Below are 27,282 nucleotides of genomic sequence, written 5' to 3'. Positions count from 1 at the left end.
TAGTTTTGAAAGCAATGTGTGGAGTTTATTACATATTTATTTTAAAAAAGCAAGTATTTTGAAATTAAGATTCACAGTTTCATATACAATCCTCTTTTTTTGTATTCTGCTATGTATATAGAGATGCTTTTTCTGGGGGGAGGGTATTTAAGTTCAGATTTTTAAAAAGAAAATTTTAACGACAAAATTAATGAAAAGGGAGGAATACATAGGCCATATTTATTTATTTTCTCTTAAGGTGAATAATTCATTTCACACATTTTAACTTACCAAAGAGAAAATGATTGACTCTTCGGAACAAAAGTAAGCAACTCAGTGTGCTACCCCCTCCTCCCCCGCTAAGGTGTTAAGGAATGTTTTATCCATTTTTCACTTTAAAAATCACCATGAAAAAGGTAGTATGGGACTCAGAAGAACCGAGAGAACATGTGTTTTATGTATATAAAGATGACAACACAAAAGGCCCAAAGCTGTCCATCGTACTACCTTTCTCTATGATCAGAGGTCCACGGTTTACATATCAGACAACACTGACAATCACACCTTACCTAACTAGGCTCACTTCATGGCATTTTATGATGAGTTTAAGAAGAGTCAGTTCGGTATTTAACATAAAAATTTAAAGTCATCAGCAAAACACATTTAATTTTTTTTAAATACACTGATGAACAAAACATAGAAAGGTATAAAATCGAAGCACAAGTTATGAATATATTTTAAAGTAAGAGATCTGAAGTTTAATTTTTACAAAAATCAATACCATTAAAATCATCATGATTATTTTCCATTTGCTCATTCGACAACTGATAAAATATTATAAAAATATAGAGAAAATAGATTCTAGATTTAAGATGACTAGGTATGTATGCTACTAGTCATGTAGCTTTTAAAAACTTGATTTAAATCACTAAAAAAATAAGTTTTGTTTTCTTAAAAACACTTCATTGGTTTCCTATTTAACATAATATGGGTATTCATGATTCTGCAATATTTGAAATACAGAAATGATGATGCCTATACTTTTGGCTTCTTGTTTGGTGGGTCCTGTAGACTAAACTTTGGAATTTCAGACGAAGGTGCATATGGAATTCTCTTTGAAGAAACCTTCTTACCAATTGTTTCGATCTAAAAAAGAAGGCAGATAACAGAGTTACTGGAAAATACAACTTGTAACTGGTGAAACTGCAATGGTAGAAGAAAATCCTAGAAGCTAGTGAATGTAAGAGGAAAAAAAATTAACATTTAATTTTTCCTAAATGCAAAATAAGCTTCTCAAATTATCTGGGTTGATATAAGCAAAGAGCTCATTTATTCTATTTTCACTTGGTGTTTCTGGAGCAAATCCAAGTTTTATTTTTCCTATATGTACACATACACAAGCATCCCTCTCTCAAACATTTGCACCTCCTAACACAACAGAAATGTATATAAAATTGCTGTTTTAGTTCAATGTGAAAAAAATTAAGAAAGTTAACATCTGAGATACTCCTCAATTTAGATGCTCTTTCATAATTCACCCTCATTAAGCCTACTCTTGAAAATATCCATAAGGGTAGTTCAAAAAACTAAGATCCTCTGTTCTAACAACAAATTACAGTCTGACCAACTGCTGAAACCAGCTGAATCTCTAAATTTAAAAACTTGGGGACTCAAATCTCAAGAAAAACCCCAATGAAAAGCAGATGTGAAGGTGACATTTATAAGAACCTTACCTTTAACAATAATGGTGGAAGGAAAAGCTAGCAAGCTAGCTATACATCTAGCCCCAATCTCCCTCTTGATTTCACATCCTGTAGTGCCACCTCCTTACCAGCACCTCGCATAGCACTGAACGTAGTGAAATACGCAAGAATGCTTTCTGACTGATGAGAGTGCCGTCAGTCACTGGGCGCCCAGGCTTTGTAGTGGTGGTGTGGATGGTAGCTATCTACTGCCCATAGGGAAAGTGGATGATGGCAATCACCACCCAGGGAGGCTGGGAAAAAATGTTCCCAGCTAGCACCAAACCTCTACCTAAACCTCCTTAACTGGGGAAGGGAAAGTAACTGAAACAACTGGGAATTGTGGTCTCTTTAGGAACAAGAAGATTATGTCATGCTTTATAGCTTAAAGAGTAACTTTCTGTCCAGAGTGTTCCAAAAATCTTAGTGCAGTTTTAAGCTACCGTGGGTTTTGGAAGACCCTGGATATTACCTCGTTGGAGTATCATGACCACTCTGTGAGGCACTAGAGGGTAGGGAAAAGAACACCAGATGTGGAGACAGGACTACATCTTAGCTCTGAGGCTTACGAGCAAAGTCATCAGGGCATACGCCTCTGAAATCCAACACAGTGTATAAGGAAGAAGAAGAGATGGCAACAGGTCCCCTACCTATGACCTTCATGACATGGAACAAATGACTTAAAGGAACCTTAGATTCCTCAACTGCAAAAGAGGAAGGAAGTTAGATTTGACCTCTAAACATCCTTTCCAGTTCTAAATTTCTATGACCTGTGAGCCTGTGATAAGTTCCCAAACTGGGGAAAAGAATATTGTTATATTAAGAATAGAAGGTAGATTAGATTAAGGCAAGTGCTTTAAATTTTAACATGACACGTTAGTATAAACTATTATTAATCTACAGGTGAGAAAATGGTGGCTTGGAGAGACTGTGTTAGACTAGAGCAGAGGCGTCTCCTCTGGCAGCTTATGGGTTTCGAGTTGTCCACAATGCTTGCACGTGCAGCCAGAACCAGATGAAAATGGAATTGAAAAATATTTAACAAAAGAAAAATACAATAAACAGAGGTAATGTTACTATGTAGTTTTCAAAGTCAATATGCGGCCTGAAGGGATCATCTTGTATAATTGAGTAGCCTCCGTTTCCATGTGAGTTTGGCACTATTGGACTAGAGGATCTCCAAAGAAACTCCAAGTGCTAATATTCTGAACCAATGACTTTATCCAAGTGTAAATAGCTGTTAGGGGATGAAGCCTGAATTAAACCCCAGGTTTTGGGACTTCCAGTCCTATGTGCCTGCCACTCACCAGAATTCTACCTACCAAGAATGTAAGCAACACGGACTTCATTATAGCTCTATCTCCCATCGTTAAATTTAACCAAGGATTGAAATAGCTTGGAAAACCACATGCAATACCCCCTGAAAAAATGACACAGAGCCACTGTGTTGCTAAACTGGAAAGAAAAAATTTTTAAAAAGAAAAAAAAAAAATCCTAAATCCCAGAACCTTCCAAAAAAAACAAAATCAAGATTACCTGGAAGCCAATGGTTTGTAACTCATTGTGAAGGTCATCGAGGACACGCCGACCATCAAAGATAAAGGCTGGCTTCAGCATTTTTTTGTGAATACGTTCATAATCCAATTCCTGTAAAGCCCCAAAGGAAGTGTTAAAATGTACAGCGGCCATCACAACTCCAACTGGTATTAGAACAGCTCCATGCTTTGCTTTCTTAAGTTGATGTCACCTTACCTTAAACACATCCCATTCAGTACAAATGACAACAGCATGGGCTCCATCACATGCTTCATATGGATCCTTTGTAATGGTCACCAGGCGGGACACTGAAAACACAAGAAAAGTAGGTATAAGGAGGGACAGTGAAGTTCCTTGAAATTATCAGGGCAGATCATAAACCATGGTTAGTAAATGCTTAATAAACACTTGTCGACTAATAAAGTTTTTATCCTGTGTGAAATGACTCTTTTTAAATAAATACTTACATTGCAAGCTCAACTGTAACCCATTTCAATTTCGGCACTCATTATGTTGCAAATTGTTTTGGTTTTAGTGACAAAATTAACTTTGATTCAAAAGCTCTACAATACTTAGGAATTTAGTACTAGGTTGACTATCAGGGATTTCTAGAGGCAAATAAATGTGATTTCGAGCTGACCCCAAGAAGTGTTCATTGCTGAGAATCAAAGACTCACCTTGGTCATCCTCTGAAACACCAGGATGGGAGAGATCTACAACTATTTGTTCCCTTGGTACTTTAGGATCATAAATATGGAGGTGTGCTCCTTCATCCATCAAATATTTGCTTATGTAGATACTAGAGGATTCTCTGAGGAAAAACCACCAATATTCAGTTAACAAGTATCTGCAATAGCAGCTCTTTAAATGAACTAGATTTAATCTGAAAATTAAGCTAACCAATGCTGTTCTGCATCTATAACCAAAAAATACTGTACAAGCCATCATTATAGTAATTCTAATTACAATTACAAGATAGGTAAAAAAAATAGTAAATTCAAAATAATATTATTCAGAGCATATGAGGTTTTAATTCAGAAGTATAGGTATATTGAGCCATATAGCCAAGTTCTTTTTAAAGAGTCAAAATATTTCCAAAGGGGGGGCGGAGCCAAGATGGCAGCTGGAAAGCAGGAACTCGCCTAAAGCTCTACCCAAGGACCCTCCAAACAGAGATAAAAAATGGCTCTGAACAAATTCTAGAACTGCAGAACCCACTAAATAGCAGAGGGAAGCAGGGCTCCAGCCCAGGACAGCCTGGATGATCACTGGGTAAGATCTATTGTGCACAGAGCTGGGAGTGCAGCAGAGCCCAGTCTGCACCTGAACCAACCAGACCAGGAGCCGGGCAGCACAGGCCCTAGCACCCTGAATCCATGAGCTGTGGCAGTTACCAGACTTCTCAACTCACAAACACCAAAGACAACAGAGAAGGTTAGTGGGATAAACTGTGGGGGACAGAGGGAAAGGAGTTCATGGTTTGGCCACTGTCCCAGGAGCAGCAGGGGAGGTATAACTACAGAACTACAGCTGCAGTTGCTTCAGGCCCCAGGCCCACCTGGTGGGAGGAATTAAGTGGCAGATCAGAGCAGGAGTGCATAGCCTGCTTAAGATCTGAGTCAGGTCCGGGTTGGTGGTTCTTGGGGAAGGAGGAATGCTGGTGTGGCAGAGCTTGCTGTGTAGAAATAGCTCTGAAAACAACAGTGCAGCCCCTCAAGCTTGGAACAAAGTACTTTCTACTCTACAAGCAGTCATACCCCCATGAAAAACTTAAGGGTCAGGTAGTTAGCTGGCAACATGGCCAGATAGTGAAAATGGACTCAGATTCAGAGTCAGACTTTGGAATCTTTCTTGGTGACAAAGAAGACCAAAACATACAGCCAGTAAAAGTCAACAAAGTCAAAGAGTCTACATCAAAAGCCTCCAAGAAAAACATGAACTGGTCTCAGGCCATGGAAGAGCTCAAAAAGGAGTTGGAAAAGTAAGTTAGAGAAGTAGAAGAAAAATTGGGAAGAGAAATGAGAGTGATGTGAGAAAACCATGAAAAACAAGTCAATGACTTGCTAAAAGAGACCCCAAAAAATACTAAAGAAAACAACACCTTAAAAAATAGACTAACTAAAATGGCAAAAGAGCTCCAAAAAGCCAATGAGGAGAAGAATGCCTTGAAAGGCAGAATTACCCAAATGGAAAAGGAGGTCCAAAAGACCACTGAAGAAAATACCACCTTAAAAATTACATTGGAGCAAGTGGAAGCTAGTGACTTTATGAGAAATCAAGATATTATAAAATAGAACCAAAGGAATGAAAAAATGGAAGACCATGTGAAATATCTCATTGGAAAAACCAGACCTGGAAAATAGATCCAGGAGAGATAATTTAAAAATTATTGGACTACCTGAAAGCCATGATCAAAAAAAGAGCCTAGATATCATCTTTCAAGAAATTATCAAGGAAAACTGCCCTGATATTCTAGAACCAGAGGGTAAAATAGAAATTGAAAGAATCCATCGATGGCCTCCTGAAAAAGATCCCCAAAAGAAAACTCCTAGGAATATTGTCACCAAATTCCAGAGCTCCCAGATCAAGGAGAAAATATTGCAAGCAGCCAGAAAGAAACAATTTGAGTATTGTGGAAACACAATCAGAATAACACAAGATCTAGCAGCTACTACATTAAGGGATCGAAGGGCTTGGAATATGATATTCCAGAGGTCAGTGGACCTAGGATTAAAACCAAGAATCACCTACCCAGCAAAACTGAGTATCATGCCCCAAGGCAAAATATGGATTTTCAATAAAATAGAGGACTTTGAAGCTTTCTCAGTGAAAAGACCAGAGCTGAATAGAAAATCTGACTTTCAAACACAAGAATCAAGAGAAGCATGAAAAGGTACACAGGAAAGAGAAATCATAAGGGACTTATGAAAGTTGAACTGTTTTTTTACATTCCTACATGGAAAGATGATGTGTGTAATTCATGAGACCTCAGTATTAGGGTAGCTGAAGGGAATCTACATACATACATACATACATACATACATACATACATACATACATATATATAGACAGAGGGCACAAGGTGAGTTGAATATGAAGGGATGATATCTAAAAAAATAAAATCGAATTACGGGATGAGAGAGGAATATATTGAGAGAGGGAGAAAGGGAGAGATAGAATGGGGTAAATTATCTCACATAAAAGTGGCAAGAAAAATCAGTTTGGTTGGGAGGGAAGAGGGTGTAGGTGAGGGGGGTGAATCTTGCTGTCATTGGATTTGACTTGAGGAGGGAATAACATACACATTCAATTGGATATCTTACCCCACAGGAAAGTAGGAGGAAGGGGATAAGAAAGGGGGGATGACAGAAGGGAGAGCAGATAGGGGGAGGAGGTAATCAAAAACACACCCTTTCGAAAAGGGACAGGGTCAAGGGAGAAAATTCAATAAAGGGGGATAGGTTAGGAAGGAGCAAAATATAGTTAGTGTTTCACAACATGAGTATCGTGGAAGGGTTTTGCATAATGATACACACGTGGCCTATGTTGAATTGCTTGTCTTCTTAGGGAGGGTGGGTGGGGAGGGAAGAGGGGAGAGAATTTGGAACTCAAAGTTTTAAAAGATGTTTAAAAAAAAAGTTTTTGTATGCAACTAGGAAATAAGATATACAGGCAATGGGGCATAGAAATCTATCTTGCCCTACAAGAAAGTTAGGGAAATGGGGATGGCGGGGAGTGGGGTGACAGAAGGGAGGGCTGACTGGGGAATAGGGCCATCAGAATACATGCCACTTTGGGGTTGGGGGGAGGGTAAAAATGGGGAGAAATTTTGTAATTCAAACTCTTATGAAAATTAATGCTGAAAACTAAAAATATTAAATAAATAAATAATGATTTTAAAATAATATTTCTAAAAAGGACCGTGATTTTAATGAACAGATACCTTGTGTCTCCAGTGTCCTTTTTGAATGCAAATCCCAAAATAGCTATCTTCTTATCAGTGACTGTATTAAACAGACTGTCTATAATCCGGGAAGCAAACCTTCTTCTCTGGTAGTCATTCATATCAATTACCTATTATATGTATAATTATAGTAAAAAGAACAACATGACTCATTACTCACTGGTTTTTTTTTCTGTTTAGTATTTTATTTTCCCCCAATTACATGTAAAAACAACTTTTAACATTCATTTTTAAAACTCTGAGTTCTAAATTGTTTTCCTTCCTCCCATCCCCCTCCTTTAGAAACAAGCAATTCCATATCGGTTATATATGTGTACTCATGCAAAACATATTTCCATATTAGTGATGGTGTGAAAGAAAACACAGACAAAAAAAACCGTCAAGAAAAATAAATAAAGTAAAAAAACTTTGACAATCTGTATTCAGACACCATCAATTCTTTCTCTGGGGATGGATAGCACTTTTCATCGTAAATCCTTCATAATGTCTTGGATCATTGTGTTGCTGAGAATAGCTAAGTCATTCACAGCTGATGTTCTTACAATATTGCTGTTACTCTGTACACAGTACATATCACTTTACATCAGCTTCTGTAAGTACTTCCACATTTTTCTGAGAGAATCCTGCTCATCATTTCTTCTAACACAATAATATTCCATCTCAGTGTTTTACTGCTGAGACTGCTTTAAATGTTACAAAGGTAATCTTATGAACAAACACCTCGAATTAACTTTCTCTGTTTCTGGGCTCACATCCTGCCTCTGGTCACTTATCACCTCAACTTTCTGCAATCCAGTTTCTTCCTGGTTCCACTTATTTCACTCTGCATCAGTTCATACAAGTCTTCCCAGGTTTCTCTGAATCTATCCTTTCATTTCTTACAACACAAAAAAAATGCCATTATCTTCATTTACAATAATTTACTTAGCCATTCTGCAAATGATGGGCACTCTCTTAGTTTCTAGTTGTTTGCTACAACAAAAAGTGTTGCTAAGGATAATTTTTATATGTGTCTTTTTTCCTACTTTCATAGATCTCTTAAGGGTATATGCTTAGTGCTGTAGTAGTATTTCTGGGTTTGAAAAGGGAATGCACAGTTTAATGACTTTTTGGCTTTCTCATACCCTTCTATACTCACATTAACCTCACTTTATTTCAGGCCCTAATTTCTCTACCTTCATGTGGCTCTCTTCACCATCCTTCACTCACTTTTTAAAATAATATTCCCAGTGCAGAGGTGTGACTTCCCTGCTTAAAAGTTTCCAGTGGCTTCCCAATCCTTACTGGATAAAACACAAACTATCCATTCGTGCGAACCATTCCCCATAACTAAACTTCATTGTCTCTAATACCTTTACCTGTTGAAGTCCTCCATGAAGACTGCCTTGATTCTCCTAGCTGAAAACTCCTCCTGTTTCCTACAGTACTTTTTCTGGTTCAATTGTGTCGCCCACCACCAATTCGTTATTAGTCAGTGTCTTGGCAAACAGTATACATTTAAGTGTTTCTTAAATGGAATTCATTTACTTGACTGCAAGCAGAGAGCTGTTTCTGCTAATGTGCTATAAACTTCTTGGACAATCCCATACCCTGAAGGTTTGAGAAATGAGGCTAGAGCTCTAAAGGAGACTCATATCTGGATGCCTGTATGATGTGGCAAGAACCAATCCAGGGTCCCAAATCAAGTACAACTGCTGAGGTCTACAAAGACTGAGTGAGACTATTTTGAAAAAATTCGAGACTGAAGATATGTTTTTAGATCCTATATCTTTTGCTGAAATCTGAGAAATTTAAAAAAAAAAAACAAGAAAAATCTTAAGATTCAAGGAAAAAAAACCTTCCCATGTGATTCATTCCTCAATGACTTATTAGGTTTACAATCCTTGGCCCCATTCATTCCCTATTTAGAAGGTCTATGAAATAACAGTAACAGCGACAGTCTCATTTATAACGTGATCTATACTTTAAAAAGCACTTTCCCTACAACTGTGAGAAACAGGCATTGAGAATATTAGGACTTCCATTTTGTAAACTGAAGAAACTTAACTATGGAAAGATGAAGTGACTTGCTTGACTGGCAGTGCCACAGCCAGGACTCATACTCTGACTAAGGCAATCCTCCTTCCACTACCCCAAGGTGTTTCTCTATACACAACTAGACAACTTCCAGCTGAACTACATAAATAATTGTGTTTGCACCCAGCTACAAATACACACACAAGAGTTTTGGACTTTAGGTACTTTTCGTAATTAACTCCAACTAACTAATGCTTGGGGACAAGTTCAATTTTAAAATTAGAAGAGGAAAGACGAATTGTCAAAAATTTTCCAACAGGGTTAACAAAAAGATTTTACAATTTTCAAAGTTTGGTAAGTAAAACTGTATCATTCCTTAGAAACACAATAATGGTGGCATTCTCATGAGACACTTAATATGTCAAAACACACTTCAGACTTAAAGGGTTTTAGGCCTTATATGAGGTAGAATCAGGGAGCTATAATCACCACAAATATTCATACCTGTTGCCAATAGCGAGCCACTTCAGGCAAATTCAGAGCTTCACAGAGATAAACCAAATTTAAAACATCTTTCTGGAAACAGCTCCCACCAAAGCCTGATGAAAAAAAATTTCTATTAAGAACTGAACATTTTCACTCTAGAACAGAATTCTAAACCAATAAATTCAACCTTGTAAATAAAATATGTAAGATGTAAGGGTCACATCTAGTTAACAATATACTTGAATAAGAATATCTTCTAGGTTTTATTTTGGCTAATCTTAAGACTATCTATTTAAAACTGGTTCTTTTTCTATTACTACTCATCTAGTCAACAATTAATCTAGACTCCTATGCCAGAAATATAGGGAGGAAGAGAAATTATAGAGGAAGATAAATGGCATGGGTACCGAGAAATCCTTACAAGGTCACCAATGTCCCATAGTTTTAAGAATATTGCTCTCAATTTTTCAGCAGCCTATAGATGGAGGTAAATTTTTACTATCCCAAGAATATTAATATCCTATTTTCTAGCCAAAGGTACAAAAATTGGTAGTAAAACAGAGTAAAACAGAAAGTAGGCCCTCCCCACTGCAACTTGGTCATAGAAGGCTATAGTTAACGGAATAGCTTCTAGCCCAAATCTATCATTTTACAATTGTGGAAACCTGCTACTTTAACACAGAAGGCAATTTCATATTTAACCTGTTTCCAAACCATCTGCTCATGTATTTCATACTTACTTACCCCTAACAAATGCCTAACATGTTGAAATATTTTCATCCTCACTAACCAGTCAATACATACATTATATACTTATCAATAGCCAATGTTTCACCTAAAAAGTCCTAGGCAAGATGAAGCTACATTTAAGACTAAAGTTAGTATTTAAAGCATTTTAAGTCAAACAAGTATGGACTCAAGCTACTGGCCTGCCTTGCAGAAACCCTCCCAATTAAAAATTGTGAGAATACTTTTTACTTACCAACACTGGCTTTCAGAAACTTATTTCCAATTCTCTGGTCCATCCCAATGGCTGTTGCAACCTCTTCTACATCAGCTCCTGTTGCTTCACACAGGGCGCTGATAGAATTAATGCTGCTGATTCTCTGGGCAAGAAAAGCATTAGCTGCCTAAAAATAAAAGAAGAATACCGTAAAGCAAAAATGTATTTTATAAATTCACTTAGCATATATTAGAGAAGAGAAGCAAAATTACTAAGGTAAGGGTAATGTAGGGAGGGTGCTAACTATGGAGCCAACTCGAGTAGGTCATCTTGGAAATGGTTTTGTGCTGGAAACAATTTTAGGTAAAAGGGGAATAAAGAGAAACAACAAACAAAGCAAAAGAAAAGTCACCCAACAACAGTCATTACTTTGACCTACTCCCAATTGCATTTTATGTTCCTGTAAAAATGTCTGGAACATTTTATATTCTGCAATTTGATATTCCTGGTGAAAATTATTTTGTAATACAAATCTATTCCAAGGTAAAAGGAGACTACGTTCATAAATATTATCTTTTTAATGATGCGCAGAAATACTACATAGTATTTCAGTATTTATTTTAAGAGACATCAATACAGAGTACTAAATTTAACTTGACAGTTACAAAAAAAAAAAAAAAAAAAAGATACCAACCAATTTAGAAAGCTCTGAAGACCAAGTGTTGGTTGTGAGAATCTTTTCCTTGGGAACCCAGTGTTCATAGACAGCAGACAGAGCTAGGACAGCTTTCTGTCCCTCGGGGGTCTCATCACCACCAATCAGCACGCGGTCAGGGCTCTTTAGGTCCTTGATTGCTGTACCCTCTGCTAAGAATTCGGGGTTGGAGAGCACCTAAGATGCCAATGAGGAGGGGAAAAGTTTTAAAACTAAGATATTATTACTTTATTATTATTATTTTATTAGTAGTAGTAAGAGACAAGATTCACATGAGAATACCTAACCAATGTCTAAGGTTTTCCACTTCTCATACCTGTAAGTTCAAGTTGGGTTTTGTGTTTGCATCAAAAATTCTCCGTATACTTTCTGCTGCCCTAACGGGGACGGTGCTTTTCTCAGTCACGATTTTGTACCCGTTTGAGTTCTGTACGATCCGTCTAGCACAAGCTTCTATATACTTCAGATCGGCCGCCCGACCTTTTCCCATTCCATAAGTTTTTGTAGGTGTGTTAACCTAATGAAAACGTAAGGGTTGGAAAGAAAGAAGGCCATCTTTGAAATGTTACTGATCTTTAAGAATGTTTCATAAATGCAGTAACTGTTAACTAGTTAAGAGGAAATATAGCTAACAGTTACTTTATTTAGTAACTTGGTAACTATATAGATCTTTATCAATTCAAACCTCTACAAATCTCCATTAATTCAAAGGAAATGTGTACTAATATTCCATTTAGGCAGTGACAGAGTGGGTAAAGACTGCATGGGGTAGTAGATAAAGAGGAGGAGGAGGAGAAGAGAGAAGATACAAGTTTTCAAATATGTGAAGGGCTGTCACGTCAAAGAGGGAGATTAGCTTTGTCCTACGTGGCCCCAGAAAGCAGAACTAGGAAAAATTGGTGGAAACAGCCGGTGTGGCATACTGGAGACAGTTTTGCCTCTGACACTAGGCTCTGTGAGCTCTTTGATCCTCACTTTCCTCATCTATACACCCAACATCCTGTGCTCCGGTAAACTGCAAAGAGGCAGATTTTAGCCTGATGTAAGGAAAAAAATCTTGGCAATCATCAGAACCATCCCAAAGTGAGATAGGCTGGCCTCCTTCAGAGCTAGTACATCCCTCCTCACTAGGGATTTTTAAAGCAAAGGCTTTATGACCACTCGTCAGCACGGTCAGAGAAGGGATTCTTGTCCAGTTACGGGTAGAACTAGAGATTAACCCCTACTGTTTAAGCCTGGCCCTGCCATGTGACTTTGGAGATGTGACTTTTTATGCCTCAGTCTCATATAAAATGAGGCTGGACTAGATAAAGTAATTGTAGGACTAATGTCCCTCCTGCTTTGACTTTCTAATGTCTTCTGAGAGGATGATCTGCTTAGTATAAAGGATGAACGAGAAAATAGACCAAAATATGTCACAGGGCTAAAAGTGCTATCCTTACATCTGCTGGTTTATTACAAAAATTTTTATGCACGACTAAGTATGTAGTACATATCCCACAGCAAAAGGAAGATACTTACAGAAATAAACACCAGATCAGCATCTTTGATGGCAGCATCAATATCAGTAGAAAAAAAGAGATTTTTCCCCCGACAAGATTCAACTACTTCTTTTAGTCCTGGCTGGGAGGGGGAGAAACAAAAGTTATAAAAAAAGGACTTAAATAGCTAAATGAGCTATCATAGCAGTGAAAATTCTACTTTCTTAAAAAGCTTATAAGTTAATGCTAATATTTTTTGGTTAAAATTAATGCTTTGAAACCTTTTGTTTTCCTAACATGCTCATAAACCAGTTTCCTCCTTCCTCTACCCTAATCTTCTCTTTTGTGTTTTTTTTTTAACTAAGTTTTTATTGATGGCTTTTGTTTTTGACATCATCATACTATGCTTCTCTCTCTCCCCCTCCCAGAGAGCTATCTCATTTAACATAGTATTTCTAAAAGACACAAAAAAGAAAAAAAAAACATGAAAAAAATAACCACAACAGAACATTACATTGAAAAAGTCCAGCCTTATCTTTTAACAAAGAAAAGCAAATAACTAAAACAACTAACACCTCAACCACATATAATGTACCTTCTGACACCCATAGGTCCTATCCTCCCCAACCCCCAACCAAAGAGAGGACAAAGGCACATTTCGTCTTTTCTTCTCAGGTCAAAACTTGTCATTGTGATTATACATCTTCAGTTTTATTCTAGTCCTTATATATTGATTCCCTGGTCCCATTTAACCAGTTTTGCTATAGTCGGTATGTATTAGTTCTCTATTATTTCTAATAATCTGCTTAATTTTGTGAAAAGGACAATGAATATCAAGCAAGGATCAGTAGAATCAAAGTTCCCAGAGAGCAGAGAATGTTTTGCTTTGGGTTTTGCACTTTAGCACCTAGAAGATAAGTTTATCTGTTTGCACTGAAATTAAATCAATGTTTGCATAAGCTAACCAAAAATTCATAAGCAAAGATGAATTTTGCCCACAAAAATAAAAATGAACTTCTAACATAAAAGGACAAGAGTTCATTTTAATCTTGTGTCACTGTTTGATATCCCGATTTTTTGAAAAGTCAGTAAATTTTAAAATATTTCCTCACATTCATGAAATCGAACAGAAAAGCAACATTCGATTTTGCACTGTCATGGTGAATGTTTTTTCTCTGATCATCCAGGCCCTACACATTGGTTATGAAACAGCCAATTTGTACCCTTTTAATTTCTATCAATATACAACATAAATCTTAACAAGGCTTATTATTTTCTAAGTTTAATGTGAAGGTATATGTAGAACCTATATCAGATTACATTCTGTTGGGGGGGAGGGGGAGAAAATTTGGAACTCAAAACTTGTGGAACATAGTGTTGTAAACTAAAAAAAATTAATTAATTTAAAAAAAAGACTTACTATTTTCCTCCCCACTCAATTTCGTGGAAGATTTATCAGCATTAAGATAACAGGACTACAACTTTCTACAACATAAACATGAACTAGAAATAGACCTTGGTGGTGACCCTGCTAACCAGTGGTCAGAATGGCCACAGGGCAAGAAGCACAACTAGCCTGCATCTAAAATTTGTTTTTTTCACAATTCTGAGACAGTTTCACCTTAGGAAAATTATTTCCAATTACTTTATAAAAAGCAAATTTTTATTTTCCCACTGCAGTTCTGTAGTTGGTCTAACAATGGTTAAAAAAAAAAGGACCACAAATATAGTAACTGTAAGGTATTAAATTTCTATACCAACAAGAAAATTAGCATACAAGAACGAGACTTTTTTAAAAAAAAATGTTTGAATATGTGATGTTATTGGTGTGGAAACTTCCTCCACTGAGGCCAAACAGTAACTCATCTGTAATGTAGTGTAGATATTAAGCCTACCTGGGGGTCACACATCTAAAGTGTGAATTTGGGTCTTTCTGACTTCAAGGTTGGTCTTCTACCCACTACGCAGATTCTTATCCCCATTCAACATAAGATATCTCGAAAAATAACCACACTTTTTTTTTTTTTGAAAATTAGAGGGTCATAGGAAACTATAAGAAGTAGTGGTACTCTGCCTTTAAGGGTTAACATAGTAAGTTCTCAATTTTAAATTTATTATATAATTATGATTAGCACTTAGTATTTATATGGCAGCTTTCATGCAAACAGGATTGTCTCTCATTTTTCAAAATGAGGAAAAGCAAATTGCCCAGACTACGAAAAATCTGTTTTGTTTGAAACAACAGCAAATAAGCCTTTGTAATTCCCCGCCACTGCTAATGCCTTTCCTCCCAAATTACCTTACTCTGACTATTTTATATTTATTATCTTTCTATCTATTTTGTAAATAATTAAGCATCTGTTATCTTTCCTATTAGAATGCAAGGTACTTAAGAGTTGGGGTTATTTCCTTCCCTGAACTTTCATCCCTAACACTCAGCACTGGGTCCAGGACATAGTAGGCAGTTATAAATTCATGATGACTGAGCAAATAATTAGCTAGTATGAAGTATTATTTTACTGAGGAACTTCTTAAAGGACCACTTTATTCTCTTATTACCATCTTATGATGTTATCTCCTACATAATATTCAAGAATATTTAACAGGACAATTCTTTACCCAATATAATAGAAAGCTGAGGTTAGGAACAACCACTACCATACTATCCCCTTTACATATTAATTCTATTATAGGAACCATGCATTGTAGCAATAATGATTTCTTGACATGAGGTTGTGGTTTTCAAACTAAAAATCTAAGCTCTAGAACTTATAATGGACTCAAAAACAAATTTGCTGTTACACATAGAGATATATTAAATGGTAGAATTATAAATTTATAAATATAAAGGTAACCAAATGTTTTTACATGTCTTTTTCAGATTCGGACAAGGACAAAGAAAAATCATAAAGAGGATAAACTTCCCCAAACAATAACTTACCAAGGCCAATATGCCTAGAATTGACCTGCCATGAATTTTTTATTTAATGACTTATCTCTCACCTACACAAGGAGAATCTATATAAGACTCCACCACAAATGTATGCTTTAATCTAAATGGAATCTTGGGAGAATTTTCATTTCAGGAAAGATAACTAAAAAAAGTTAGCTTTGGAAGTAGAAGTGGGTTTTCCAATTAGTTCCTTAAAATGGTATCATCATTTAGCCTTGTTTTAAAAGATCCTTTCTGATTTACAAATACTTTTCTTGATCTATGAAAGCTATTTCAAGAAGGCCATTTTTTTCCAGTTGTAGGATACAGGAAAAGCTTTGCCAAAAAAACATCCTAAGGACATTTATTTATATATACCCTTTTTTTCCCCAAACCAAGGGCCAAAATGATTCCCCTTGATAGGAATACTCCTTACAGGCAACTTTTAAAACGCTATTGTATTCAATTAATTTTCTGAGAAAGACATCTTTAAAAACAAGGTAAGATGAGGTTTACAAGACTTAGTATATTCAGTCACCGAATAAAACCAACAGATGTTACATGGCATCTTTTCTTTGAAAATTCAATGTTTAGGAAAATGAAAGAAAAGATTTATATATACAGTAACAGTATTTGAAGTGATAGCTCACAATAAAAGACACAAGTTAGAAAATCATATATTATAAAGGGCTAGAAAAGACTGTTTAGAAATAAGGATTTTAAAAAACCCCAAGCTTTTGAAAATGTTAAAAAAAAATTACATTGTGAGAATATTTTAAAGGCTGAGAGGAAAAAACCAAAGTCCAAATGAATGGAGCCATCAAAGTCAGCCAAGTAAAGTTTTTGAAGCACGTATCATTTAAATGAACGTTCTGTCTGATTCCATACATCTGAACCCAACAATCGACAGCCTGGGTTCTGAAAGCCTAAATTTTCAAGAGTAACCCCAAAATTCAAGCAATGGTGACTTGTAATTACCCTTGACTAGGAACGCCAGTAATTTGCTGTCTAAAGGAACTTTCAAGGGGGACAGGCTTTTCTAATTGATCTTCTCTGCCATATAATAAAGTCAACTTGGGCAAAGAAAACTGTTCATCCCATCCAACCATCCACTAGTAAAACAAGGCCCAAATTATAAGGGAATCTTATCATCTGCCCTACTGCAGCTCTCGTTCCCAGCAGGGATTCCTGCCATACCATCCCCCAGCTAATCCACTCCCATGGTGGCGTGAAAATTTACCTAACTCATTATTAAATCCAGCAGGTCACAGAGCCATCCAACAGGAACCAGTCCATATAATCCAGGCATCTTGCCATCTCTGCCCTGCCCTTTCCACCTCTTCTATTTTAGAACAGAAGTCAAATGAATGCTACAATTTGGTAACTGTAAAGAGTGAGAGACCCATTTGCCCTGTGGCCTCCTCTTACCATGCCTGTGACTCCTCAAACCAAAACTCCTGTCCCTAATGCCTACTCCCCTAGGTTAGTTGTAATTATTAGAATATAAACTTTTAGTGGGCCAAAACTATCTTGCTTTTCTCCTTGTATCTCCAGAACCTAACAGAGTGCCTGGTATATAGTAAATGATTAATAAATGCTTGTTTATTCACTCATATTTGCTTTTTTCTGATTAAATATATGAAAGCATTTTATTTCCTGGGTACCAGAAGAAGAATACAGGTTATGAGATTATAGGATGATTTTGTAATTTGTGATCAGGGTAGAAATGTCATAAGTTAGAAAACTATTGATAAGGTTGGTTTTTTCCCCCAGAAATTCTAAGAATTCAAAAATAATGGAGATTTAGAAATACGGGAACTGTCACTGCACAAATAGTACCAAGTCGAGGTATTTTAAACAGTATTATAGTTAACAAAAAACAGCAAAAAAAAAAAAAAACCACACAAAAAAAATCCCAAGCCAAATGCAAACCAATACACCTGTACACCCACCCCTCACAGTCTATAAAAAAGATGGAATTTTTAAAAACATAAAATCCAATCCACAACAGCTAGCATAGTGCAAGGCTAAGTCTTTAACAAGTTTAGAACTTTGGGGACGCTCTTTCACAGATTCATGCAATTCTCAATCTTAAAATTAAGTGACAAGGCTAATAGAGAAGTTTGGGGGATATTTATTGCATAACTAGATATTGTGAAGATTACGAAAACACTGTAAATAACCAAGTTTCTTTGCAAAAACATTATACTAATATACAAAGAAGTACTATACCATATATTCACTTACTTCCTTGTTCTGCTTCCCAATTACACTGAAAGAAAGGTCTTATCCTTTATTAAAAGGACTGAAAATGAGAAGCACACAGTTCTGTTACATATCTTGAAATATAAAGGCTTTTTTTTTTAAATCTGAAAATTCGCCAAACCAGCAAGAATTTCTGTAATCTCAATGAGGCAATTTTCAAGATCATCTACCAAAAATAACTAGGATTCTCAAATTAGCGGGTTTGTATCTTCTCTACTACAGTTTTAGATGATAATTTCTATGGGAAGCGTTACATGGGCTGGCAAAAGCAACAAGAAAAGAAAATTCTGGGAAGAAGAACAAATGAGTTTTTAGTATACTTTACCTCATAAATTGGGAGTGTGGCCGAATTCCATGCATTGATTCTAGATTCGTTAACATCTACCACTGTGACCTTAATTTCAGGGCACATGTGTGCAATGACACTACACGTGGGTCCTCCAACATAACCTGCTCCAATGCAGCAGATCTTCTTGATTTCAAACATGATTATACTAGAAAGGAAGAACAAAAGAAATTACAGGTATTATTACAATTTCAGAAAAAAAAACTAGATAAATTACGTATTTGTCATATTTATGAAAACATAAGTTGAAAGACATCCGGAGAGAATTCCTATGTGGGATGAGAAATGAAGATACTGGATTATGACCAGAATTAAGGGGGAAAAATTCCCCCAAAAATGACCTAGTAAGTGATTCACAGGAGTGGGAAGTGTTGAGGCAGGGCCACCATGTAGGAGACTATTGCAGTAGTCCAGGCAAAAAGTGCTGAAGGCCTCAACAAGGGTAGGGGTGGTGGCCGCTGTACAAGTGGGAAGAGGTGTGAGGGGAGCAGGGACCAGATGTGACAACTGATTGAATATATGAAGTGAGAACAAAGGGTCAAGGATGCCACACCCCGAGGTAGAAGGCCTAGGTGACTGAGAAGGTCAAAGAAGTTCAGAAAGGCTAACAACTTTGGGATGAAAGATCAGTTCTGATCAGGACATGCCGAGCCTGATGTGCCTACAGGACTTTCAGGCTGAGATGGGCAAAAGGCAGCTGGTGTATGCTTGGCTAGAGCTCGGGTAAGAGCTGACAGATAGTTATAGAGATCTGGGGGAAATCTAGCTAAAGATGATAACTGAAAGCCTGAAAGCTGATGAGATCCCCGATGAGACAGAGAGAGAGAGAGAGAGAGAGAGAGAGAGGAAAAAAAGATCTAGAACAGAGCTCTAGGGAAGATTTGCAGTTAGCAGGCATACCACTGATAAAAAAAAAACAGCAAAGGAGACTGAGAAAGAGCAGCAAGGAGAATCAGGAGGGGGGAAGTATTATATTTTAAGGTTTGAAAATTGGTTTATGTCTATTATTTAAATGTAGAAAAAGTAAGATTAAAAAGTTTAATTTTAAACAAATTTTTTATTTGTGTTACTGTATTTCCAGAGCAGCTGCCCAAAATGGTCCTGTCAGTCATCCTGACAGGTTTCTATCTACTGTAGAAAAGGGGGTGTGTACATGTGTGTATATGAAAGTCATAAAGTTTCATGACAATTTCTTTGAAATTTCATTCAATTTCCTTTGTTCTGATTCTAAAAATATTAACACCCCAATTTTAGTTCATTTTTCAAATAAGACTTTAGTGAAAAAAATGAGCAGACTGGCCACAAATATTACGGTTTACTTTATAATTACCATGGTAAATGAATAAAATAGCATTCTAGTTTACTTTTGTGAATTTGGTAGGCAAGAATCAATTCAGTAGGGTCTGACTACCTAATGAATTTAAGGAATTTTTTCAAGGGATTTATCTCACCAATATCTATGTGCTTTCATAAATCTTTCAAAGATTTGCCTTTAAGGCAAAACCTCAGGTTATTCTTTCACATGATTATTAACAGTTTACATTTCTTTTGATGTACTTGATGTACTAAAGGCTTTCCTCCACCTGTTTTCAAAATAAATTTTTATTGGTATCTTTTGTTTTTATATTGCCTAGTCTTCTCCCTGTATACTTTCCCCTACGAATTCCCACCCTGTATTTTTTAAAAAGTTTTTAATTTAGAAGAGAAAATAAATTAGTAAAACCAATCAATTCATTAAAAATAATCTTACGCACACAAATTTGCCATACTCTTGGATTTCCCACCTCTGCAAAAGAGAGAGGGAGTTGTCATCTCATCTCTCTTCTTTGAGGCCATGTTTGTTCTTTGTTATTTTGTACCATTCATTTTTGATTTTTTTTGTGGTTGCTATTCTTCTCATTTATATTGTTGTAGTTATTGTGTAAATTGTTTTCCTGGTTCTGCTTATTTCCTTTTGGATCAGTTCATATAAATCTTTCCATTCCTGTCCATAGTTTTTATCTTCATAGTTTCTTATAGCACAGTAATATTACATTTCCCTATCAATTTTTTTAAGCCATTCTTTATATACAGTTCTTTGCTATCACACAAAGTGCTACTGTAAATATTTTTATGTATATGGACATTCTCTTTGTTAATAATAAGTCTAACTGTGTGATCTCTAGGTCAAAAGCTACGCATATCATAACCATTTTATTTGAATAATTTCAAATTGCATTTCAGTATGGTTATATTGATTCACAGCTACACCAGCAGCGCATTAGTGTGTCTGTCTTTCCACAGATCCTCCAACATTATTCCCATCTTCTGCCATCTGTACCTATTAGATGCCTTTAAGGCAAAACCTTGGGTTGTTAAGATTTGCATTTCTCTTCTTATTAGTTATTTGGAACATTCTTTCACGTGATTATTAATAGTTTACATTTTTGGGGAGAATTGTTTGTTATCATCTGACCATTTCTCTTAATGGGCAATGGATTTTGCTTATATATTTTGGATACCAAAGCTTTATCTGAGAAATTTATACAAAGTTTTCCCCTCAGTCAATCGCTTCTCTTCTTAGAAGCATTAATTTTACTTGTGCAAAGCTTTTCATTTTCATAAATCAAAATGGTCTATTTCATCTTTGGTAATTGCTTATTTAAGAATTCATTTCCTGCTATTCAACTCCAAAGAACTGATGAACTCTAAGTGCAGATTGAAGTAATTTTTTACTTTATTTTTCTTGTTGGGTGTGGGTTTCTTTTGTAACATGACTAATATGAAATATTTTGCATGATTTCACATGTATAATTGATATACTGCTTGCCTTCTCAAGGGGTGGGAGAGGAGTGGGAAGGAGAGAATTTGGAACTCAATGTTTTAAAAAAATGAATGTAAAAAAATGTTAATTGGGAAATGCTTGATTATACATACACACATATATAATTCATCAACCTATATTTTAAAAATGGTACGCTATTTAATATTCAAGTCATGTAGCCATTTTGAATTTAACATGTAATATAATTTAAGATACTGGTTTAAACCTAATTTCTGCCAGACTGCATTGCAGCTTTCCTCTAGGGTTTTTGTGTTTGTTTTTTTAACATTCAGTGGTTTTCATCAGTGCAATACACAGGCTGACCATGTTACCTTTTTTTCTACTTGCCTCCTCCTTTCTTAATCAATTTTTGGGTTTGCTTTTGCATCTAACTTGTCATTTCATTAGCGTAAGGAACTTCCAGTGAAAAAACTATCAACAGAGCAGCAACCGCTCTGCAAGTTGGAGTCTCAGAGACATTATAAAGCAAGAGACGTCAAAATCGTTTGCTATTGGTTAAAAATAGAAAAGGAGATCAATGGAACAGACTAAAGAGAATCAGAAACAAGGGAACTCAATGGCCCAGTGAATATCCCTGAAAATATAAACTCCTTATGAAGAATTGCTGGGAAAGATAGAAAGCAGCTGGGTTATGCTAGGGGGTGGAATATTGGTTCCTTCTATCCAAGCTTAACTATTTCTGTCACAGGCACCAGTTATTTTTTCAGTCTCTCAGGTTTGTAACCTTAGCATTAATTTGTATAATACTTAGGTGCCTGGCACATATTAGGCATTTAATAAATGCTTGCTGACCTGACTCCTAACTCTACTTCATCCCATACGATAATCAATTACAAAAATTTTGCTATGTCTACCTCCACAATATCTCTTCTAACTGACCTCTTCTTTCTACCCACATATCCACCACCTAGATTCAGGGGCCCATATCACCCCTTACCTTAATTACTGCAACAGCTTCCTAACTGGTCTCCCTGCCTCTTAGCACTTCAGCCCCCAAAGTGATTTTCCTTTAGCACTCATGTCACTGCCCTACTAATCAATTCAACTGCTCCTTATTACCTTTAGGATAAAATATAAACTCCTCTGTTTAGCTTATAGAGCCCTTCACAACCTGTTTCACTGAATTTTACTTGCCCCTAAATAATCTGTGATCCAAACAGTCTTCCTCAGCCTCTCCATGCCTTTGCTGCCCCTCGTGTCTTCACCTGTGGCTCACAGAATCCCTCTCTTCCTTCAAGATACAGTTCTTGAAGGACAGACCAAAGTGACATCAACACCAGTGGTTTTTAAACGTTGTTTGTGTTATGGATCTCTTTGGAAGTCTGGTGAGAAGCATACAGACCCCTTCTTTGAATGAGATTTATAAAAGCATAAAATAAAATTCAGAGTATTACAAAGAAATTCAATTATATTGAAAGTTATAAAAAAAATTTTAGAAATCATTTAACAGATTCCAGGTTAAGAAGCCCTGTTCTATACAAAACCTTTCCTGATTACCCCCAAATGCTAGCACCTTCCCTCCAAAACTACCTAGTATTTATTAATTACTTTGCATTTATTCCACATTAACACAGTCCATCTCTCAGCTATGGGCATATTTTTCTGGCTGTCCCTCATGCCTGAAATGCTCTCCCTCCTCTGCTTCAACTACTGACCTCCATCGCTTCCCTGTAAGTCTCAACTAAAACCCTACCTTCCACAGGAAGTCTTCCCTACCTTCTCTTAATTCCAGTGCTTTCCCTCTTTTAATTACTTCTCATTTATCTTGTTCATAGCTTGCTTTGGATGTATTCGTTTGCATGTGTATCTTCCATTAGATTGCCAACTCCTTGAGGGCAGGGGGCTTAGCACAGTGCCTGGCACGTGGCAGGCATTTAATAAATGTTGATTGATTGATAAATTAGTTGCCTACTCCATTAGAGAGGGTAGAGATTCATTGTACTTGTACACCCAGAGCCTAGCAAAGTGCTTGATAAACAAGTGCTTAATAAATGTTCATTGGCTGATGATGAAAAGTCTTTGACCATTTTGTAGCTGACCACTGAACTACAGAAGTCTTTGATCAACATTTTGTATAGAAGGAAGAGACTGGATCCAAGAAGATAAGTTAAGAGTCTTTTGCTAGGCGGCACAGTGAATAGAGCACCAGGTCCTGGAGTCAGGAGGACCCAAGTTCAAATCCAGGCTCAGACACTTGACACTTACTAGCTCTGTGACTTTGGGCAAGTAACTTAGCCCCAACTGTCTTGCCTTCCCCCCTCCAAAAAAACCAAACCAAAACAAAAACCAAAAAAAATTCATTTTTAATTAAATTTTTATTTATTAATTTATTTAATTAATTGCTTGGTAACTTAGTCCTGTAGCTCAGGACAACAATCAAGGTGGAAGATAGATTTAGTAGTTGTGGTGGTCCAAAAAAAAACTCTGGGTTTTTTTGGGACCAGAATCTTACAAGCTATCTCTGATTTAGACCCCAATCCCTCCTTGTTTCCACATTCCTTTTATAGAATGTCTAGACCTGAAAACTTCCAAGTCCCATGACTACATAAAGTTCCATGCCCTTTGGTTTCCCTAAACATCACTCCAGGGATATCCACAAAATGATGAATATGGGGGGGCCAACATAAAAGTTCAAGTCACAGTGGTGGTATAATCTGCATCAGTAGATAGAGTATCCACACTGATAAATCAACAGTTGCTTGGAGTCTTAAAGAAGGAAGGTTTCTTTCAGCAGTATTCCTCAAATCACACCACACAGGGTACAAAGGCAGTCTCATACCTGCAGCAATTTATGATCTTACTGCAATTCTGTAGACGGAATCATCACCTCTACCAAGCCAAATGGTCATTCACATAGGGACTCAATAAATAAACAGCTGTCAAATAGACCCAACACATAGCTTAACCACAAAGTCTAACCCTGCAGATGAAGCACATTGGCATAGATGAGTAAGAATTCTGTTGCTTCGATGCTCCGTTCCTGTTCCCATTCCCCCCTACCCCCACCGTCCTCTGAACTCCTTCGTCAAATAAACTATGCAGCTATATAGGGACTGCAATCACTTCAACTCGTCTTAACAGTCAACGGCACTTAAGGCTATAGAGCTGTCGTGTAATAACCATTGCTTCTCTGTGTACATTGCTTCTCTGTACACTGGTGGTTTAGGTGTCTTTTAGGTCCTCATTAATAACACCTTACATGTATGTGGTGTTTTCAGGTTTGCAAAGTACATTATAGGCATTATCTCATTTGGCCCTCAAATCAACAGAGAGCCAGGTGTTATTGTTATAAGGAAACAGAGAATTTAAGGGATTTACCCAGGAACTCCCAGCTAGTAATGGGCTAAGGTGGGATCTCAATCTAGGACCTCCTGACTTCAAGTCCGGGGGGGGTCTATCCACTATGGCATTAAGCATGTACTACGGAGGACAATGATTTAACTTTTCCGAGAAGCCAAATGCAACACTGCCAACTGTTAACAATTGTGATTACTGCATTTCATCAAAAAACTATAACCTGCAATTCTGAAATTCATATATTATTAGAATTAGAATAAGCCCTAGAGACACATACACTCTTGCTTACCATTTCTTCCTTTACTTTATTCCTCTCACACCTTTTCCTGATCCTTCCTCAGCCAACCTAAACTTCTGCCTTACTTTTCTTCCTTCAGTTTTAAACCTACAGCAAAACCAGTTCAACTATGCACTTTACTCCACCCTAAAAAGGGGTGGGGGTAGGGGGGCAGTCAGGTCATCTTACCTACCCTCATCCTTCAGTCACCCTCCATCTCTGGAGAAAAAGTCATCTCACTGTGTCCACCATAAACACATGTGATGTAACATTAACTGGATCCTCAATGCTAAATGAAAATTTATTGTCCATTTTATTCCTTTATTCTCCATCACACACCTCACACTGGGTATTCCCGAAGTCTTCTTTAACTCCTACCTAACCCTGACCTCTCTTCCAGCATATAAACGCACCATACCTCTACTTCACAAAATGTCAGTAAATCAATCACTACTTCAACATTACCAAATGTTAAATTTTGACTTTAATATATATATAGTACTATTAGTTTGCTAGTCAACATTACTTTTTTTTAGTACTATTACATAAAAAAGCCATAAAGGTCATACTGTAAAACCACAGGCAAACCTAATATTCATTTAACAACTGTTATTTTCCCTCTCCCTTCTTTATAAGGCAAACACTGAGAAGAATTTCACCAACTAGGTATATAATTTAAATTAGAAATAGAACAGCGGGATAAAAAATCTAACTCGTCTCTTCACTAGGTTACTTGCTTGCAACACATGCATAGCTAGGACTTGTTTATTTTAGTCTGGTTACTAATAGGTAAATCCCAGGGCAGACAGTAAATTCTTTCATTCCCAGAACCTTCCTGAAGAGACAGAACAGATTACTGTACTCCATTTCTAAGGGGAATTGAAGAAACTCAAAAGATGCACATTGTGGCCTGTTAATGGACCCACTGTATGTGGATCTAAAGGCCATTGACAGCAGTCCTCTCTTAGAAACTCTCTCCTCCGGGCTCCTGAGATTCCAGGTCCACTTCGTCCTCCTACCAAAAATCTGGGAGTCTCCAAATTTTCACAACAGGGTTTCCTCGCAAGCAATGGGAAGCATCCTCTCTTGAGAAACTCAACTACAGCTCATTTGCTGGGGGGCGGGGGTAAAACTCAGATTCCAGAGCAAAGTAGAGGAGGCCAAATCAGCTAATCTTACAAGTGAGACTCTCAGCGGGCTTCGGGGCTTTCTAAGGTTTTTTTCCCGGGGGGGGGGGGGGGGAGAGGTAAGAGGGGGAGGGAGGCAGCAGGAGTAAATGGAGAAAGTCGCTCCCCCAGGGTGCACAAAGTCTTTTAAATGAAACAAAAGGGGTTGTGAATAGAAATAAAGGGGGGGGCTCTTTAAGAACAACATGCTCTGGGTGCAAGGGGGTGGAGAAATTTATAAGGTTTGCAGTATGCAAAATGGGTAAAGGGGGAGAGGAAATAAAAGGGGAGGACGTGGGGATCTCTCACAACTAAAAGTTGAGGTGGCTGGAGCCGGACCAAGGTGGGGAACTCTCAAGACTTCCAAAGGGAAAGTTAGAAGCATGGGCGTCCAGCCTGACCTAGGGGTGAGGGGGCTGCAGGGGCCAGGCTCGGAGCGAGGGGCTGCGGAGCTGGGAGCGAGGGGGCTGCAAGCCTGGGTGGGGGCCAGAGTGCAAGGCGAAGCTGGACGGGGGACGAGGGCTGCAAGGCAAGGCTGGACTGGGCTTAGGGCGAGAGGTTGCAAGGCAAGGCTGGGTAGCGGGCGAGGGACTGCGAGGCTGGACTGGGTTTGGGCGAGGGGCTGCGAGGCCAGGCTGGGTGGAGGGCGAGGGGCCGGGCGGAGGAAGGCGTCGTCCCAGCCCGCCTCGGAGCTTACCCGGGGGCCGCGGGCCGGACGCTTCTTCAGGGTCGCACTGCAGGAGCAGCAGCGAAGGCGGCCTCTACACGGAATTGACGGGGGCGGCGGCTCCTGCCTTCGCTTTTCGCTCCTAAGCCGCAGCCGCCCGAGTCCCCGCCTCCTCGCAGCTGCACAGCGTCCAAGGTGGCTCGCCCGGGCGGCCCCAGAAATTTAAAGGCTCCGGCGCGGAGCAGGGGGCGGCCTTGCAGCGCCGCCGCCGGCCCCTCCTCAGCCCTCCCCTGCAGCCGCTGCAGCCATTACAGCACGCAGCCTCGTACGGACGGCCCGGGGCGGAGCCGGAGCCTTGGCCCCGCCCCTTGGGGGGGCAGCGACCAATCGCCGGAGGCCACTTGGGACCCCGCCCCCGAGGCCCCGACTCCCCGCTCCTTGCGCAGGGGGGTGGGCGGCCCTTCGGGTCCCCCGGGCCTGCCTGGTGGCAGGGCGGTGGGAGACGTAGGCCGGGTGGGGTGCCGTGACTCGGCCGGTGACTCCCGGGGCCCGACTGCCGGGGCCCGTCACCGCCCGGCGGATGCGGAGCTGCGCGGAAAGGGGCTGCCGGGATCGCGTGGATGCCTCCCGCTTAGTGTCCCGAAGC

General features: G+C 38.2%; 1 protein-coding gene across 1 annotated transcript; it reads right to left on the bottom strand.

Moving 5' to 3' along the window:
* Positions 1–26,974, bottom strand: UGDH (UDP-glucose 6-dehydrogenase). The gene is made up of 12 exons (XM_036763532.1): positions 26,667–26,974; positions 18,385–18,553; positions 12,903–13,004; positions 11,698–11,898; positions 11,361–11,558; positions 10,706–10,853; positions 9,742–9,836; positions 7,201–7,331; positions 3,935–4,068; positions 3,474–3,565; positions 3,258–3,368; positions 1–1,125 (listed from the first exon to the last, which is right to left on the bottom strand). Exons 2-12 carry the CDS (start codon positions 18,544–18,546, stop codon positions 1,015–1,017), a joined length of 1,485 nt encoding a protein of 494 aa, XP_036619427.1. The 5' UTR covers positions 18,547–18,553; positions 26,667–26,974; the 3' UTR covers positions 1–1,014.
* Between the last annotated feature and the right edge of the window lie 308 nt (positions 26,975–27,282).

Source organism: Trichosurus vulpecula, chromosome 6 (genome assembly GCF_011100635.1).
Source record: "Trichosurus vulpecula isolate mTriVul1 chromosome 6, mTriVul1.pri, whole genome shotgun sequence".
NCBI lineage: Eukaryota > Metazoa > Chordata > Mammalia > Diprotodontia > Phalangeridae > Trichosurus > Trichosurus vulpecula.
The sequence above is the reverse complement of the archived record's forward strand: the minus strand, read 5'-3'. Positions and strand labels throughout refer to the sequence as shown.